The 19,436-nt window shown below is 43.1% G+C and overlaps 1 protein-coding gene across 4 annotated transcripts in view; it reads left to right on the plus strand.

Moving 5' to 3' along the window:
• Positions 1-19,436, plus strand: part of ASAP2 (ArfGAP with SH3 domain, ankyrin repeat and PH domain 2) — a 216,678-nt gene that overhangs the window by 177,792 nt on the left and 19,450 nt on the right. For 2 of the 4 annotated variants that reach the window (XM_077291397.1, XM_077291396.1), the window contains exons 18-23: positions 2,222-2,307; positions 4,021-4,136; positions 12,449-12,516; positions 13,331-13,444; positions 15,604-15,853; positions 19,094-19,264. In XM_077291397.1, coding sequence (XP_077147512.1) covers positions 2,222-2,307; positions 4,021-4,136; positions 12,449-12,516; positions 13,331-13,444; positions 15,604-15,853; positions 19,094-19,264 — 805 coding nt within the window. The remainder of the gene's footprint in view (positions 1-2,221; positions 2,308-4,020; positions 4,137-12,448; positions 12,517-13,330; positions 13,445-15,603; positions 15,854-19,093; positions 19,265-19,436) is intronic. The other 2 variants (XM_077291399.1, XM_077291398.1) reach the window with 1 other exon arrangement.

Below are 19,436 nucleotides of genomic sequence, written 5' to 3' on the forward strand. Positions count from 1 at the left end.
TATATATATATATATATATATATATAGTGGCCTGATTCTAACGCATCGGGTATTCTAGAATATGCATGTCCACATAGTATATTGCCCAGCCACGTAGTATATTGCCCAGCTACGTAGTATATTGCCCAGCCACGTGTGTCACAGGTTAAAAAATAAACGTATACTCACCTTCCGAGGGCCCCTTGCAGTCCTGTCGCCTGTGTGCAGTGCACGCGGCAGCTTCCGGTCCCAGGGTTGGTATGAGCGCAGGACCTGTGATGACGTCGCGGTCACATGACCGTGACGTCATGGCAGGTCATTCTCGCATACCATCCTTGCCTCCGGAACCTGCCGCTTGCATGGAGCGGTCACCGGAGCGTCGCGAGGAGCGGCAAAGGCGGCGGAAGGTGAGTATATAATGATTTTTTATTTTTTTTAATAATTTTTAACATTAGATCTTTTTACTATTGACGCTGCATAGGCCGCATCAATAGTAAAAACTTGGTGACACAGGGTTAATAGTGGCGGTAACGGAGTGAGTTACCCGCAGCATAATGCGGTCCGTTACCGCTGGCATTAACCCTGTGTGAGCGGTTACTGCGGGGAGTATAGAGCGGGCGCCGGGCACTGACTGCAGGGGAGTAGGGAGGGACTAATTGGACTGTGGCCGTCACTGATTGGTCGCGGCAGCCATGACAGGCAGCTGGCGAGACCAATCAGCGACTTTGATTCCATAACAGACAGAGGCCGCGACCAATGAATATCCGTGACAGACAGGACAGACAGAAAGACTGAAGTGACCCTTAGACAAATAAATAAATATATATATATATATATGTATATATATATAAATAAAATTAACGCTGCTAGTGATTAAACTAAAGTAAATAATGACAACATTCCATAGCGCTTACGCAGGTGGTAAATTAACTTAAAATGAAGTTAATAACAATAATTAAAAATCAGAATAATACTAATAAATTTTATTCACAGTGTAAAAAGCAAACTGGATTTGCGTGGTAATGTGTGGGGACAGAGCCTCGTGTGGTAATGTTTGGGGACGGAGCCTCATGTGGTAATGTGAGGGGACGCAGCCTCATGTGGTAATGTGTGGGGACGGAGCCTCATGTGGTAATGTGTGGGGACGCAGCCTCGTGTGGTAATGTGTGGGTACGGAGCCTCGTGTGGTAATGTGTGAGGACGGAGCCTCATGTGGTAATGTGGTGGGGGGGCGAGATTGTGTGTGGTAATGTGGTGGGGGCGGGATTGTGTGTGGTAATGTGGTGGGGGCGGGATTGTGTGTGGTAATGTGGTGGGGGGCGGGATTATGTGTGGTGATGTGGTGGGGGGCGGGATTGTGTGTGGTAATGTGTTGGGGGGCAGGATTGTGTGGTAATGTGGGGGCAGGATTGTGTGGTAATGTGGTGGGGGGGCCGGATTGTGTGGTGATGTGGTGGGGGGGCCGGATTGTGTGGTGATGTGGTGGGGGCGGGATTGTGTGTGGTAAGGTGGTGGGGGCAGGATTGTGTGTGGTAATGTGGGTGCGGGATTATGTGTGGTAATGTGGTGGGGGCGGGATTGTGTGTGGTAATGTGGGGGGCGGGATTGTATGTGGTAATGTGTTGGGGGGCAGGATTGTGTGGTAATATGGGGGCGGGATTATGTGTGGTAATGTGGTGGGGGCGGGATTGTGTGTGGTAATGTGTTGGGGGGCAGGATTGTGTGGTAATGTGGGGGCGGGATTGTGTGCGGTAATGTGGTGGGGGGCGGGATTATGTGTGGGGGCGGAGGTACTGTGCAGGGGGCAGGATTAGCGAGTAATCACGATGCCTCATTATAATAAATATATATATATATATATAAAATTAATTACCATGAGAGTCATGAGGTTCGGCTTTTATCTAATAATTTTTGGCGTATACAATCAACATTTTGGATGTTTTGAGCACAAAATAAAATAGAAGCTGTAAAAAGAAAAAGAAATCCAAGTTGTTTTTTTTTAAATGAAATCATTATTTACAGCTTTGGGAATCCTTATATGTGCAGTGATACCGTGCATCCTGCTCCCATGAGTCACATAAGCTTGCGTCTCTATAATACAAGGTCACCCAGTCTGTGCCTGTGACCCGGTGCATGCACATTATATAATACTGCAGATGGGATGACCTCTGCCTGACCGGGCCTATCCAACGTGATCACCTGCCTCGCCGATTTTAGATATGCCTCCCCTTTTCTATTATAGGAGAAAGGAGAAACCGCGCTGCATCTCGCCGTCAGATCCGTCGACCGCACCTCACTGCACATAGTTGATTTCCTGGTGCAAAACAGGTAGGTCTAAGAGCAATCATTGCGGTATTGTATGTGTGATCTCCCAGGGGCACAATTATTAAATAAAGGTGCGTTCTAAAACACCATTCTTTACAAATGGTGATGAGCGAACGCCTTATCTGCGCATGCTCGGGCACTAACCGAGTGACTTCAGCGTGCTCGAAAAATATGTTTGAGTCCCTGCAGCTGTTTGACAGCCACAACATATACAGGGATCGTCTAAGGGACAGGAAACCCCTGCATGTGTTGCTGACATGTAACAGCAAGGAGACATGGAGCCGCGGGGACTCGAACATATTTTTTGAGAATGCTGAAGACACTCTGTTAGCTCCCGAGTATTCTCGGAAAGCACCTTATCCCAGCACATTTGCTTATCACTAGTTGCAAACTCCATTTTTAATCTTTAGTGCGAGAATAGTCTGAAAAAAAAAAAATGATGGAGAATGGGAAGCAGGTAATAGAATTTGTAATGCCGATCCATATTTTGGAATGTACAGAACCATTCCTTGGCACATAATACTGGCATACATGTTACTACTGCCATGACTTGGTGTAAAATAAAAAGATAATTAAAAAGTCTTGTGTGCTGTGGGTTGTGCCATGTAAAATTTAGGGCCAGCTATCCCAAATTAAACCACTTGCTGGGACACCTATTTTCAATGGTCTCAGAAGAATCGCATCTTATAAACTGAGAGTGCGAACGTAGTAGGCATACTAGACTATCTGGGGCCTCCATCACCTACCACAAATTATTCTTCTTTTTTTTTTTTAATTTGTATTTTTATCAGTAAAAATGATTTGTGTTCATCACCTAGAGCAGTGTTTAGTAATATATGAGCACTGTATGGCGACATTGATTGCACTGGTTTGTTTTTATCATTTAGTACTGCATGGTATAATTTGATTCTAAATTGTAACATGTTGCTGTATAATTGTTACCTTTCACTGTAACATTTATTTAAAAAAAAATTACACGTGTATGTGTAGAAGTATGTATGTGTATATATCTATATTATAAAAAAATAATTGTGTATTTTGTCTTTTTTTTTTTTTTTTTGCTGTGGGCCCTTTACAGATGGGAATCCGTCACCATCACAAAAGATATAAAATGGTGCACATGTTTGAAAAATGTCCATTTCTCTCGATGAATGTGCCCACTCGCCCATTGTGAAATGCTCTTTTTATGGTATTAATGATAACATGTTCTATGCACTTGGCCTTTATTCTGGAACGAAAATCCAAAAATTGACTTAGACGGTTTCCCTATAGGTGACTCCTAAAGTCCTGGCCTAGTGGAGGAGGATGCAGTCACAATGATAACCACTACTTTGACTATACCTGTGCTGCGCACCATTAATACTTTCCTCCCTGCAACACTGTTTCTCCCCCCCCCCCCCTAGCGAATAGAAGCCCGCAGCAGCTGCATTCCCCTATGGTGGAGATACTTTATAAAGGGTTCATTAAACAACCTTTTTTGAGGGGGAAGAATAAAGGTGATAGGACATGTGACATCCTGTTGAGCCTGTAGCGGCCTCCCCTGGTGACGTGTTGTCTTACAGACAGTTGTAGTATTTAGGATATTATATATTTAGCTGTTCCCTGTGTCCTTACACTATAGGATCGACCTCTTCTACCCCTGCACAGCTTTATGTATAATGTCCATCTTCCTGATCCTGTATCGTCTCTCATAGTTTTCTACACTCTTGTCTGCAGTGGTAATTTGGACAAACAGACTGTGAAAGGCAGCACCGCACTTCATTACTGCTGCTTAACGGACAACGCCGAGTGCCTTAAACTACTGCTGAGAGGGAAGGCCTCCATAGATATCGGTAGGTACCGCCATTCCCCAATGCTTCCCATAGTGATGCTTACTGATTAATGGACAGGGGAATCGCGCCTTGTATTGAGTCTAGTTTTATATACTTGCCCTAGGAAGACAGTTTTCCTCTCCAACACAATAAAGAGTATACATTGATTTATCACTTACTCTGCTGGACATGCAGGCACCGTAAATACATAATTAACTAAAAAACTGTCTATACCACTAGGTACCCAACAAGTGTCTTTATTGCGTCCATTGTGAGCGTATAAGCCGGCATACCGTCCACATTTTATTAATAACGTCCTTATTTCATTGAATATGATCGTGTCATCAACTCCATTAGGAGTCAGTGAGTAAAGGTCCTTAATGTGCACATTTTCAAGCTCTGCCCCATCCTCTCCTGTACCCCCATACTCCGCGAGAGCCCTACCCTACTCTACATTCTTGTGTTCCCATGCACAGTGCATCAAAATCTATTGGTGATTGTAGAAAAGGAAAAAGAAAACACAAAATAGCAATTAAAATTACATTTTTATTTATATACATATGTAGATCGGCGCTGGGCCTGGAGATCGGCCTAGACCCCCATATCTCAAGGTCTGGTCAGATTCTCCATTTCTGGATGATGTTTCCTTCAGTTCATCCCTGAAGGTTATCTAGTCTTCCTTCTTCCTTCAGACTCTGCCGGGAACGTAAAATCAGAAGCTGAGAAGAAAAAACGAAACAGGACGTGTTATATAGATAGTGTTCGATCCATACCATAAGCGTGTGTGAGAGCGGGGCAAGGCCAGAGTTGTCAGCCGCAGCAGAGAGGGTCAGGAAAGCAAGAGCGCCATATGTGTTAGGATCTCCTATACTGACCTAGAGGTATAAATATACATCTGTAAATGTGCTCAAGCTTTAAACATGCCTCAGTCACACTTAACCTCAAAAAGCCCTCTCTTGACCCATCCTCTGCATCTAGCTATCTCCCTATATCACTTCTCCCCTATGCCTCAAAACTACTGGAACAACAGGTCCATCTTGAACTGTCCTCCCATCTCTCTTCTTGCTCCCTCTTCGACCGCTTACAATCTGGCTTCCGGTTACACCACTCCACTGAAACTGCCCTAACTAAGGTCACCAATGACCTATTAACCGCCAAGGCCAAGCAACACTACTCTGTCCTCCTCCTTCTGGACCTGTCCTCTGCCTGTGACACAGAGGACCATTCACTATTCTTACAGACCCTCTCATCTCTTGGCATCACAGACTTGGCCCTATCCTGGATCTCATCATACCTAACAGACCGGACATTCAGCGTCTCCCACTCACACACCACCTCCTCACCTCGCCCCCTATCTGTCGGAGTCCCACAAGGTTCAGTCCTAGGGCCCCTGCTCTTCTCCATCTACACCCTCGGTCTGGGACAGCTCATAGAATCTCATGGCTTTCAGTATCACCTCTATGCTGATGACACACAGATCTACATCTCTGGACCAAATATCACCTCCCTACTAACCAGAATCCCACAATGTCTGTCTGCTATTTCATCCTTCTCTGCTAGATTTCTAAAACTAAACATGGACAAAATAGAATTCATCATCTTTCCCCCATCTCATGCGACCTCCCCAACGAACCTATCCATTACAGTAAAAGGCTGCCCACTCTCCCCAGTCCCACAAGCTCGCTGCCTTGGGGTAATCCTTGACACTGATCTCTCTTTCAAACCACATATACAAGCCCTTTCCACTTCCTGCCTACTCAACTCAAAAATATTTCACGGATCCGTACATTCCTCAACCAAGAATCTGCAAAAACCCTAGTCCATTCCCTCATCATCTCCCGCATTGACTACTGCAGCCTCCTGCTCTGTGGCCTCCCCTCTAACACTCTCGCACCCCTCCAATCTATTCTAAACTCTGCTTCACCACTAATCCACCTGTCCTCCCGCTATTCCACGGCTTCTCCCCTCTGTCAGTCCCTGCACTGGCTCCCCACTACCCAAAGACTCAAGTTCAAAACCCTAACCATGACCTACAAAGCCATCCACAACCTGTGTCCTCCGTATATCTGAGACCTCGTCTCCCGGTACTTACCTGCACGCAACCTCCGATCCTCACAAGATCTCCTTCTCTACTCCCCTCTTATCTCCTCTTCCCACAAAACCTTCGAAACCTTCAAAAGGAACCTGAAGACCTACCTCTTCCGGCAAGCCTACAACCTGCAGTAACCACCGATCCACCAAAACGCTGCACGACCAGCTCTATCCTCACCTACTGTATCCTCACCCATCCCTTGTAGATTGTGAGCCCTCGCGGGCAGGGTCCTCTCTCCTCCTGTACCAGTTGTGACCTGTATTGTTTCAGATTACTGTACTTGTTTTTATGTATACCCCTCTGTTATGATCCTTAGTGGTTGAGGATCACAAATTACTCCAGCTAAGTAACAAGCATGGGACAAGCTCTAGGGAGGTGGCAAACTGGACTGACCGCAAATCTGAACCTATCCAAACACACTAGAAGTAGCCGGTGAACGTGTCTAAAATCCTAGACGTCTCGAGCCAGCCTGAGGAACTAACTACCCCTAGAGAGAGAGAAAGACCTCACTTGCCTCCAGAGAAATAATCCCCAAAGATATAGAAGCCCCCAACAAATAATAACGGTGAGGTAAGAGGAAGGCACATACACAGGGGTGAAAGCAGATTCAGCAAATGAGGCCCACTAATACTAGATAGCAGAAAATAGAAAAGGGGTCTGTGCGGTCAGTAAAAAACCCTTACAAAATATCCACACTGAGATTTCCAGAACCCCCGCACCAACTAACGGTGTGGGGGGAGAAACTCAGTCCCCTAGAGCAACCAGCAAGCGAGGAAATCACATTTTAGCAAGCTGGACAAGAAACATGATGAATGCTGATAATCAAAAAATGAACAAACAAAAACTTAGCTTGTCTTGGAGAGACTGGGAGCAAGGTAGTCACAAGGAATCTGAAGAGCACTGAATACATTGCTAGCAGGCAAGGAACTGAGTATCCAGGTGAGCTAAATAGGAAACCAGCCAAGGATAACGAACCAGCTGATGCAGCCAACCTGCAGAAAGACAACACTACACAGTACCGCTCGTGACCACTAGAGGGAGCCCAAAAATAGAGTTCACAACACCCCTCCTCACATGTAAAGCGCCATGGAATAAATGGCGCTATAATAAGAAATAATAATATTAACAGTTATAGTTTTGAAAGCATTCTTGTGTTGCAGCCTTTTTGCCACACCTGCCTAAATCTTTTGCACAGTACTGTACATAGTCACTGACGTGATATTACCGTGTCTGGTGGAGGGTAGGATTGACCGCAGCAGAGAGGGTTAGATAGCCGACACCTCCGTATGTGTCTGGATCTCGTATACTGACCTGGATACATGTGTATACACATCTGTATATATGTTGAGATTGGATATCGGCCTAGGACCCCAATATATAAATGTCAGTCTCTGATTGTCATCATCTATGTAATAACCCCTCTTGATCATCCCTTGTTATAATCCAGTCTTCCTTGAGGCTTTTCCGGAATTTTATAGTCAGAAGCTGAGAAGTGATAGAATAGGACTTGTTGTACACAATCACTTAGTCACTGATCTATATAGATCTGGATCTTCTATACTGACCTGGAAATCCCAATACAGCAGCATGTTACTTAGGCAGGAGCCAAGTAATGCCAGCCATTCCAGAATGATTGATGCAATTTCAATAGACTGAAGAAAAGAGAAACAAATATGTACATTAGATATTGTCCTTCCTGTTCATCCTGGTTTCCATGTAGTGATGATTATTACTGGGCCCCTTGGGCCTGTATATATTGTATTACGTATTCCATGCTTCTCAGAGAGTGACCACCAATAAGGCCATCATGACAGCTCCTTCCATGTTTGACATCCAGATGTGAAATCCACTTGATCTCTCTCTACCATATTACTACATAGCTAAGCTGGTTCACCAAAAATTCATGTAAACTAATACGATCCCTGAAATCACTGACGAGTTCTTCAAGAGCCTAAGAATATGATAGATAACAGTAACAGTGGTTCTTGATAGTTTTTGAACCCTTCAGAATTCTCCATATATCTGCCTAAATCTGACCTATCACTTTTCTCACAACTCTTAAACATAGCTGGAGAGAACCAAATAAAACAAATAAGTCAAAAATATAATTTTTTTAAATGAGGAATTTGATCCAATATTACGTCTGTGAATGGTAAAAGTTTGAGAACCTTTGTTTTCAGTATCTGGTTTGACCACCCCAACCTTTTAAATGTTCCGTAATTCCTGCAAATCAGCTTTGAGGAATTTCAGCCCATTCCTCCATAGAAAACAGCTTCAGCTCCTACAATCTTCTCCCATGAACTGCTCACTTCAGGTTCTTTAACAACATTTCTGTAGTATTTAAGTCGGGATTTTTGTATTTGACCGTTCCAAAACTTTCAGTATATTCTTCTTTAACAATTCTTTTGTAGAACGACTTGGTGATTTTGGTCATTGTCTTACTGCAGGACCATTTTCTTCAGATTCAGCCCATGGACAAATGTCCTGACATTTTCCTTTAGAATTTGCTGGTATAGTTCAGAATTCATTGTTCCATTAATGTTGGCAAGATGTCCTGGGCCAGATGGAGCAAAACAGCCCAAAAACATATTACCACCACTATGTTTCACAGATGGTATGAGGTTTATGTTGTAATTAGTGTTTTTCTTTCTCTAGATATACTGGTTCTCACTTAAGGCAAAAAAGTTCTATTTTGGTCTCATCCAGCTACAAAACATTATTTCAATATACTTCTGATGTGTCCAGGTGATTGTTAGCAGACAGGAAGCAATATTTTTTTCTAGAGAATAGTGGCTTTCTTCTTGCAATACGGTCATTAACAAAATTTATGTTTAGTGAAGTCATAAACATTAATATTAGTTTATGATAGAGAGGCCTTTAGTTGCTTAGAGGTTACCTTTGGTTCCTTTGTGACCTTAGAGACAATTACAGTATACTACTAGCTTTTGGAGTGGCCTTTACCACTGAGGAGGGTAATGGTCTTGAATTTCCCACATTTATATCTAATTTATCTGTCTGTGATGGAGTCCAAACACTTTAGAGATGGTTTTGTAACCTTTTCCAGCATGATGAACATCAGCAGTTCTTGTTTTTGAGGTTCTTAGAAATTTCTTTTGTTTGTGCTATGAAACATTTACACAAACGTGTTGTGAAGATTTTGATAGATCCTTGTACTTTAAAAGAAAAGAAAAAAACTGGTCGCTCCCTCACACCTTAGTGTCATCCCATTGATAGAAAACAAATTCAGATTATCTGCTAATCCTAATGGTTCCGTTTTTTTGCCACTCAGACGTGTGATATTGGATCATATTCCTTATTTAAAAAAAAAATCAGTCTAATATTTTTGACTCATTTTTTATTGCGTTCTCTATCTACTTTTAAGACTTGTGTGTAAATCTGATGGAGTTTTAGACCAAATTTATGAAGAAATATGGAATATTCTGAAGAGTTCACAAAATGTCATGTATATGTATATACACAGACTGTCCTGATTGGTAAGGCATACATACCTGTAGACAGTGGACACTGTTACAGTTGATAATTGCAGTAGCTTTACAGGATTGCTGGTCAACTCTTAACCTTTATAACTTCCTAAAAAAAAAAAAAAATTGTTTTGAAAATTGTGCTGATGTAAAGTCGACATGTGGGAAATATTATTTATTAGCTATTGTGTGTGACATAACTCTGATTTAAGGGCACAAAAATGTAAAATTTGAAAATTGCAACCTTTTTCAAAATTTTTTGCCAAATTTAGTTTTTTTCATGAACAAACGCTAGTCATATCGAATAAATTTTACCACTGTCATGAAGTACAATATGTAGTGAAAATAAAGTCTCAGAATCAGTGGGTTCCGTTGAAGCGTTCCAAAGCTATAACCTCATAAAGTGACAGTGGTCAGAGTTGTAAAAATTGGCTCAGTCGTTAAGGGCTTAAAGGGGACAAGGGCATCGGAGATTTGGTGTTAGGTGAGTATAATGTTTTTCTTTTTTTATCTGAATATGTACTTAATTATTTTAAATGCTTTATTTTTTTAAGTTTGAGCATCAGCTGACGAGAGACTACTTTAACCCAGCAGCGGCGCCTGTTATCACTGTTATCAGTGATGGCAGATGTAGCCTGATGGGAGTAGTAGTCTCTCATCTGCTGACCTCCGGTAACCTTTTTACCGTGGGTCACAGTCAGATCTGCGGAGTCGCGCTGAAAAGTGACAGAATGACCACGCAGCGCTTTGACAACAGTAATGATCTTACTGGCGGTAATGTTATTGCCAATCAGAACCGCCACACCAGTGTTTCTCGCCCTGTCACACAGGTGATAGCGTGGGAAACACCATAGGAAGTCCATAAAAACGCAAGCGAAAACTCAGCAAATCCGCAAACCTTTTTATACCTGCGTTTTTGCTGTGGATTTGACTGACACAATTGAAGTCAATGGGTGAAAAATGCTAAAAATCCGCACAAAAAATTAACATGCTGCAAAAAAACACAAAACAAAAAAACCTCACTGCAGATACTTAAGGGAAAATTACTGATCATGTGCACAGCACTTCAGGGTTGTCAATGAATTAGTGCAGGCATAAGGATGCTGTCACTTTATTCATCCTCTTCCGGGCTGATGAAGGTTGCTGTCACTCCATTCATCCTCTACCGGGCTGATGAAGGATGCTGTCACTCCATTCACTCTCTACCGGGCTGATTAAGGATGCTGTCACTCCATTCATCCTCTACCGGGCTGATTAAGGATGCTGTCACTCCATTCATCCTCTACCGGGCTGATGAAGGATGCTGTCACTCCATTCATCCTCTACCGGGCTGATGAAGGATGCTGTCACTCCATTCATCCTCTACCGGGCTGATTAAGGATGCTGTCACTCCATTCATCCTCTACCGGGCTGATGAAGGATGCTGTCACTCCATTCATCCTCTACCGGGCTGATGAAGGATGCTGTCACTCCATTCATCCTCTACCGGGCTGATGAAGGATGCTGTCACTCCATTCATCCTCTACCGGGCTGATGAAGGATGCTGTCACTCCATTCATCCTCTACCGGGCTGATTAAGGATGCTGTCACTCCATTCCTTCTCTACCGGGCTGATTAAGGATGCTGTCACTCCATTCATCCTCTACCGGGCTGATTAAGGATGCTGTCACTCCATTCCTTCTCTACCGGGCTGATTAAGGATGCTGTCACTCCATTCATCCTCTACCGGGCTGATGAAGGATGCTGTCACTTCATTCATTCTCTACCGGACTGCTGAAGGATGCTGTCACTTCATTCCTTCTCCACCGAACTGATGAAGGATGCTGTCACTCCATTCATTCTCTACCGGGCTGATGAAGGATGCTGTCACTCCATTCATTCTCTACCGGACTGCTGAAGGATGCTGTCACTTCATTCCTTCTCCACCGAACTGATGAAGGATGCTGTAACTCCATTCTTTCTCCACCAGACTGATGAAGGATACTGTCACTCCATTCCTTCTCCTTAGACTGATGAAGGATACGGTCACTCCATTCATTCTCCACCGGAATGATGAAGGATGCTATCAATATCATTCAAACCAAAGGTGATCTCAAAGTATCTCATAACTATATGTCAGTAGTTCACTAAAATAAACAAATACTGGAAACTCCACCAAAATGTGTATCCTAAAAGAGACTTGGAGTACTAAACGAGAGTATAGTAAAAAATACAAAAGTTTATTAGTAATCACATAACAGAAGGTTATTACATAAAGAATAGAAGGTTTGAGGCAAAGGCACATGGCGTCAAAAAGCTACACATCCATGTCACATGATGACAGGCATGGAGATTCAAATAAATTAATGGTGTCCCTAGCGGTTCACAAACGTGGTATTATCCTGTAAATAACAAGTGTAAGAAACAACATACAAATCATCAGGTCCCGTCAGGGAAAATACCACCAAATGATTAATGGGAACAACAAATTGATCAGATGTATACATATATCATAATGTTTGCAAAAAGATAGCAGCAACAACCATGATGTACTAACATAAGTGAAAGTAACAAAAGTATGTGAATGTGCAGACAGCAGCATCCCTGACGCGCGTTTTGTGTAGGTTCCTTCGGGGGGCTGTCACTCCATTCATTCTCTACTGAGCAGATGAAGGATGCTGAGGACAACGCTCAGTTTTCTTCTGTACATTTTTGCTGACAACCGCGCAAAGAAAGTGTCTGTGTAAATTGGGTTTACAGTTTTATGTTTTTGTTTTCAGCCAATGAAGCAGGAGAAACTCCTCTGGACATAGCGAAGAGGCTGAAGCATGTGCAGTGCGAAGACTTGGTATGTCCTGTTCATTGTTACTGTACGACCTCATCTCTATCATCTCCGAAGGGTGAGACCACGCGGTGTTGATGACCAGACACAACCCAAACTTCATCCACTTCTGTGGCCGATGGCCATTACATTTTTTAGATGGGTGGACGAAGTTTTGGCCGTGCTGCCAGTCGATTCCTTTGGTCTCAGAATTCATTCTATAGCCTATTTAATAAATGGGGGTTTGTGAACTGAGGACCTTTTTTATGTTTGAGCTGTTAACATAGAAACATGCCACGAGTAATTCCGCTCCCAGTGCTGGATGGGGGAACACTGCTGATCCTTTGCTGTAAGGGAGAAAACATGTCATAGAAGGGTTTCCCTACTTGAAATCCCTTTTAAAGCCACGGTGGAGTGACATCATGTAGACGTTGCTCCCTCCCTGGCAGAACTGGCCTATCCTTTTATTACGTGAATGGTAACATGATAAATGTAGTTGTATGGGGGCAGGATATGGAGCGCTGCCTACGGGGGGACCTTACAGACCATCCCTTAATACAGGGGTTCTAGAGATCATATATTGGAAGGGGGAAAATTATTAGCATGCTATATAATAAATGGTGACATTGGGGCAGATTTATTAGAGTATTCCCCCGTCAGGGTAAATGTGAGGAGGTGCATGGAAGAGTGAATGAAGGCTATGTGCCCAGGCTTCACCTTACAGGTCTATATTAATAAGGCTCGTCATAAACTTTACCGTATGTTCCAAGATCGTCCAGTGAGTGATTATCAGACGTTTCTTCTTCTTTCCTGACCACTGTCACTTCTTCTGGTGTCTCAGTTGATACAGGCTTTGTCTGGACGCTTCAATTCTCACGTCCATGTGGAATATGAATGGAGGTTGCATCACGTGGACTTGGATGAAAGTGATGATGACGTGGATGATAAAATTCAGGTTGGTTTTGGCTTTTTCCTTATTGCGAAGCACAAATACATACAAAAATTTTATTTATATAGTATTTTATATTTATATTTGACTTGGTAGCGATTGTTCACTGTCGGTAAAATCAAGGTAAAGCGTGGGTATCACTGGAAACAAAGGAAAAAGTCGAGTTGGCACTTAAGTGGCACACTTGTCCACAGAATGGCATCCGAAGTAAATCAACAGTAGAATAGACCGACGCGTCAAACAGTTGAAACTTTAATGTATTGGCATCCTATATCATGACTCCTTTCGGCTCAAAGTTTGAAAAAGTCTCTTGTTGACCTGAACCGGGCTAGACCCCAGTTTCAGAGATTGCTATAGATCCTACCACTTTCTTCCACACCTATCAGACACTTATGGCATAAATGTCTTTTGGGAGACCTCTTTAATCTATATAAAGGGTACTGCGGGGTGGTTGCATGGTCGCTGATCTCAGCATGGGCGGCTGATTTTGGAAAATGCACCTAATTACAAGTTTCGTCAGTTAATAATTATCACATGGTCATAAGTATTCAGACCCTTTGCTCAGTATTGAGTAGAAGCATCCTTTTGAGCTAGTACAGCCATGAGTCTTCTTGGGAATGATGCAACAAATTTTTCACACCTGGATTTGGGGATCCTCGGCCATTCTTCCTTGCAGATCCGCTCCAGTTCTGTCAGGTTGGATGATGAAAGTTGGTGGACAGACATTTTCAGGTCTCTCCAGAGATGCTCAATTGTGTTTTAGGTCAGGGCTCTGACTGGGCCAGTCAAGAATAGTGGCAGAGTTGTTCTGAAGCCACTCCTTTGTTATTTTAGCTGTGTGCTTAGGGTCATTGTCTTGTTGGAAGGTGAACTGTCGGCCAAGACTGAGGTCCAGAGCACTCTGGAAGAGGTTTTCATCCAGGAGATCTCTGTACTTGGCCACATTCATGTTTCCTTCAATGGCAGCCAGTCGTCCTGTCCCTGCGGCTGAAAAACACCCCATAGCATGATGCTGCCACCATGTTTCACTGTAGGGATTGTATTAAGCAGGTGATGAGCAGTGCCTGGTTTTCTCCACACATACCGCTTAGAATTATCACCAAAAAGGTCTATCTTCGTCTCATCAGACCAGCAAATCTTATGTCTCATTGTCTGGAAGTCCTTCATGTGTTTTTCAGCAAATTCTATGCAGGCTTTCATGTGTCTTGGACTGAAGAGAGGCTTCTGTCGGGCCACTCTGCCATAAAGGCTTGACTGGTGGAGGACTGCAGTGATAGTTGACTTTGTGGAACTTTCTCCCATCTTCCTACTGCATCTCTGATGTGATCTTCTTTACCTCTCTCACCAAGACTCTTCTGCCACGATTGCTCAGTTTGGCTGGACGGCCAGGTCTAGGAAGACTTCTGGTGATCCCAAACTTATTCCATTTAATGATTATGGAGGGCACTGTGCTCTTAGGAACCTTAAGTACTGCAGAAATTCTTTTGTAACCTTGGCCAGAACTGTGCCTTGCCACAATTCTGTCTCTGAGCTCCTTGGCCAGTTCCTTTGACCTCATGATTCTCATTTGGTCTGACATGCACTGTGAGCTGTAATGTCTTATATAGACAGGTGTGCGCCTTTCCAAATGAAGTCCTGTCAGTTTAATTTAACAAAGCTGGACTCCAATTAAGTAGAACCATCTGGAGGAGGATCACAAGGAAATAGACAGCATGTGGCTTAATTATGAGTGTCTGAGCAAAGGGTCTGAATACTTATGACCATGTAATATTTCAATTTTATTTTTAATAAATATGTAAACATTTCTACATTTGTTTTTTTTCAGTCAAGATGGGGTGCAGTGTACATTAATGAGAAAAGAACTTTTTTGAATTTACCAAATGGCTGCAATGAAACAAAGTGAAAAATTTAAAGGGGTCTGAATACTTTCCGCACCCTCTGTATGCAGGAGCATGTTGGGTGTTGTAGTTCTGTACCTGCCAGAGAGCCACCAATAGCAGATGATCACAACTGAATGTAAGCGCAGCAGAGCCTTACGTCCTATGTGTATTTGAGGGGTGCACAAGCGTTGTACTTAGTTTTTTGTAGTTTGTATACATTTTCTGCTTTTATCTTTACATTATTATCTCTATTGGTCTCTGAACTTTTTCTTTGTGATCTTGTAGCAGCCAAGTCCCATCCGCCGGGAGGAGAGACCGGTCAGTTTTTACCAAATTGGAGCTAATTCAATGCCATCCAGTGTTGCCTCCCTGGCCAGAGATGCAGCCAACATTGCCAAGGACAAACAAAGAAATTTCCTGCCAAATATCATCCAGAATGAAACTTACGGTGCAGTGCTGAATAACAGCAGCGTCCCTGGCTGCACGGCTGGCACTGCTCCTGCCCCTCCTTTACCCCCAAGGAACGTTGCGAAAGGTAACAAAGCAATATATTCATAGTCCCAGATCACAGCATACTGTGTACACACGACGTGTGTGTGATGATACATCACGGTATCCATAAGCAGTCCTCTCTCTTCTCACCTGGATTAAAGAGACGCATTAACAGAAAAAACATTCTTCTAATAATCTCTGTATGGTCAAGTACGACCACAGTTAAGCACTAAAGTAGTAACACCCCCTTTATTATTCATTTTTATTCAGTGGTCAAAAAAATAGTAAAATTCTGTAATTTTTGGAAAATGACACACTGGTCTATGGAATTTACAAATATTCTTGATAACAGAAAATAAGCAATAAATGCTTTAATAATTTATACAAAGGGTTAATACCTGGAGTTACTTGCTTTTGGCTCCAGCGAACTTCAGTCACGGCCACAAGTTCTGAGACTGAAAAGTTGTTGTAATGGAAATTTGACTCAAAACTACATAGTTATGAAGAGTGATCAATGAATTGCAAAGTTTTCCTTGCTACAAAAATTAATTTAGTCACAAAAGCCCCATTTCCGCTTCGGTTCTGCCGTGCCATAAAATTAGATGTAGCTGTTTTATACCGTTTCAGTGATTTTATTTTTTTTTTTCATTGGCTGAGGAGGAAGTGTTAACAAGGACAAGGCAGCTGATATAATTCCATCAACATGATTGAGAGATAAGACCAGACCGATTGCTTTAAAAGAGTGCTGGTGCTTGAAATTGTCTTCTCTTAACCGTGGTTACCTCCAAGGAAATGTACAGTCATCCTTGCTTTGCATTTATCGGATTATCAAGAATTTCAAAGAAAAAGGTTCAAATGCTTTGAAGTAGACTTCGTGGCGCCCAAGAAAATCCAGAAGGTGCAAGGACTATCTAAGTGGTATTAGCTTTATTATTAGTTCCACGCCAGAGCAGAGCTTGCTCAGAAATGGCAGCAGGCAGTTGTCGGTCCGTGTCTGCATGCACAGCGAGGTGAATGCTTTTGCAGACTGGCCTGGTGTCAAGAAGGGCAGAAAAGAAAAACATCAAGGACAGACTGACATTCTGCAGAAGACTAGGTTAAGTTATTTTCTCAGTTGAAGCCCCTTCAGACTGTTTTGGACAATCTGAAAGAATGATTGTCTGTAAAGGTGTGCGCTATCATGAGTCCTGTCACGTCAACAATAAAGCACCATGAAGACCATTCATGTGTGGAACTGATTTTCATGAATGGAGGAGGCACTGCGAAGAATAAAGACTGGAATCTAATCCTCCTACAAGAGCAACTTCTCCCAACCAACCAGGAGCAATTTGGTGATGAACAATGGGTTTTTTTTCCATCATGATTGAGACCATGTCACATGGCAAAATGGTAAAGAAGTGGCTCGGACAACAAAACATTAAAATTTTGGGTCCATGGCCAGGAATCTCCCCCAATCTCAATCCCATTGAACACCTTTGGTCAATCCTCAAAAAATGGGTGGATTAACAAAAATACAGAAATTGTGACAAATTCCAAGCTCTGATAAAACAAGAATGGGCGGTCATCAGTCAGGATTTGGCCCAGAAGCTGTTATCCGTATGCCAGGGCGAAGGGCAGAAGGCTTGGAAAAATAAGGGTCAACACTGGAAATATATTGTCAAATACATCAAGTTTAAGGAAAGACTCCATAAGTGTAAAAACTTATGGAATGCTGATAATTATACTTCAATAACCAGAGAACCATCCGTGTCAGTCTCAAAACCTTTGGCCAAGACTGCTATAGAGCTTTCTGACGATCTATGCAAAATCTGAACAGATGAATGTAAGGTCAGAGAAGGCAAGGACTGTGCCTCAAAAGTGATCTGTGTGATCAGAGGAAAGAATCGACAGAGCCTAAAGCTTCCCCTCCCCCATACGCTTTAGATGGCTGTAGGCCAAACAATGGAAGTGTAGGCTGGGAATACACATTAGGTGGCTGCCGGCTGAAAGATCGTTTGCCGACTCTTCCCATACACAGGGGTGCTCGTTCGTCCGAGCGCTCCTGTGTCCTCTGAGAGAGGCAGCAGCTGGCACATCGGCCAGCGACTTATCTCATGGAGAACAATGCCATCGGCAATCAGAAATCAGACATGGCTTATTGACATCTCTCTTGACCATCATTCAGCTGGTACCCCCATACACAATGGACCGTTGGCCGAACACGTTGATATCACCGGGTTCGGCCAACATAAGTCTAATCTCCTACACAGGAGCGCAGCGCTCGGCCGGTCTTTGACGCTCCCACTAAGAATAAATGGAGTGGTGGTGCGCATGCGCGACTTCTCCTCTAGATGCGGCTCTTCAGAGCTCCGTTCTCAGGATCAGTCGGATCGCAGCAATTGAGAAGTTATGAAGTTTAGAAGTTATACCCTTATCCACTGTGGATACTGGATAACTTCCGAACATGACAAAACTACATCAACTCCACCAGATAACATTGTGAAAAAATCAAAAACTGGTCAAGCTATGAGTCCAATGAATTTCTTGCCCACAAAACTTGCTGATTCACAATTCTTTATCTTCTTCTTTAATCTTCGATCTTGTGAGTGTTAGAGCACTCATTCCCATAGCACAGATGTCTCAAAGCTGGACCTCCATAATCCTGCATGCACGGATTCGCTGTGTGAACATGATGGGGAGAATGGCAATTGTCTGCTGCCGCTTATCTCAAAGATAACAAGGGATGATGGGGCATGTGAGAATCCATCATGTCCAACCCTTCTTTTCCATATATAGGATAAGATGTAAACTTTCTTCAGGCCTCTATCCCCAGCCTTGTTCACATAAACTACTTACAGCAAAGACCTGGAGAACACAAGGGGGATTATTACTCCCATTATTACACAGGTTTCCTCCAGTTATATTCCTTCAGTCCAGTATTTATGAATGGCTCCAGTAGTAGTGTACAATCCCATAAGCACCATTGTATTAGCAGACAACATTAGCAGCTCCTTGATCCCGGTCAGTCAAAGATTGGGCTCATACCCTGTACAATCCACGATGAGACCATTAGTGCATCCAGCAGAAATTCTAATGAGACTTTTTATGTGAATGGAGCAATAGAACATTATAGGTGTCACCACTAAAAGTAAACCAGTTCTACGTTCTGCTACACAAAGATGGTGGAAATTCATATAGAGATACTGTTATACTGGATAAGACGCATGAAGTATTGCATGCCGCTGTGTTTGTGTGTGATATATGGAAATATCTCCTCCACCCTCTTGATTTTTGTCCCCTCTAGTACAGTCGACAATATTTGGCAGTAGTATACACAACACCCCTTCAAATACCCCAGCGTGGAAATCTCATCCACTAGGACATGAGAGTGGTGGCAGCAGACAGAGGTCGTCATCTGACCCGCCAGCTATTCATCCCCCTGTGCCACCAATGCGTGTCACCTCTACCGCCACAAGTACGTGACCTCACCAGCACCGTGCCAAATGCATTGCTTGCTATCTACTTGTGTGTGAGAGCCACGTTGTTAGCATTTTATCCACCGTATCGTTCTGTTACGTTACCCTGTATCTAACTGTGTGAGCGTTGCTCCTTTCATGTGATTATTGGCATGGCAGCAGTGTATGGCG

This window comes from Ranitomeya variabilis, chromosome 2 (genome assembly GCF_051348905.1).
Source record: "Ranitomeya variabilis isolate aRanVar5 chromosome 2, aRanVar5.hap1, whole genome shotgun sequence".
NCBI classification, from domain to species: Eukaryota; Metazoa; Chordata; class Amphibia; order Anura; family Dendrobatidae; genus Ranitomeya; species Ranitomeya variabilis.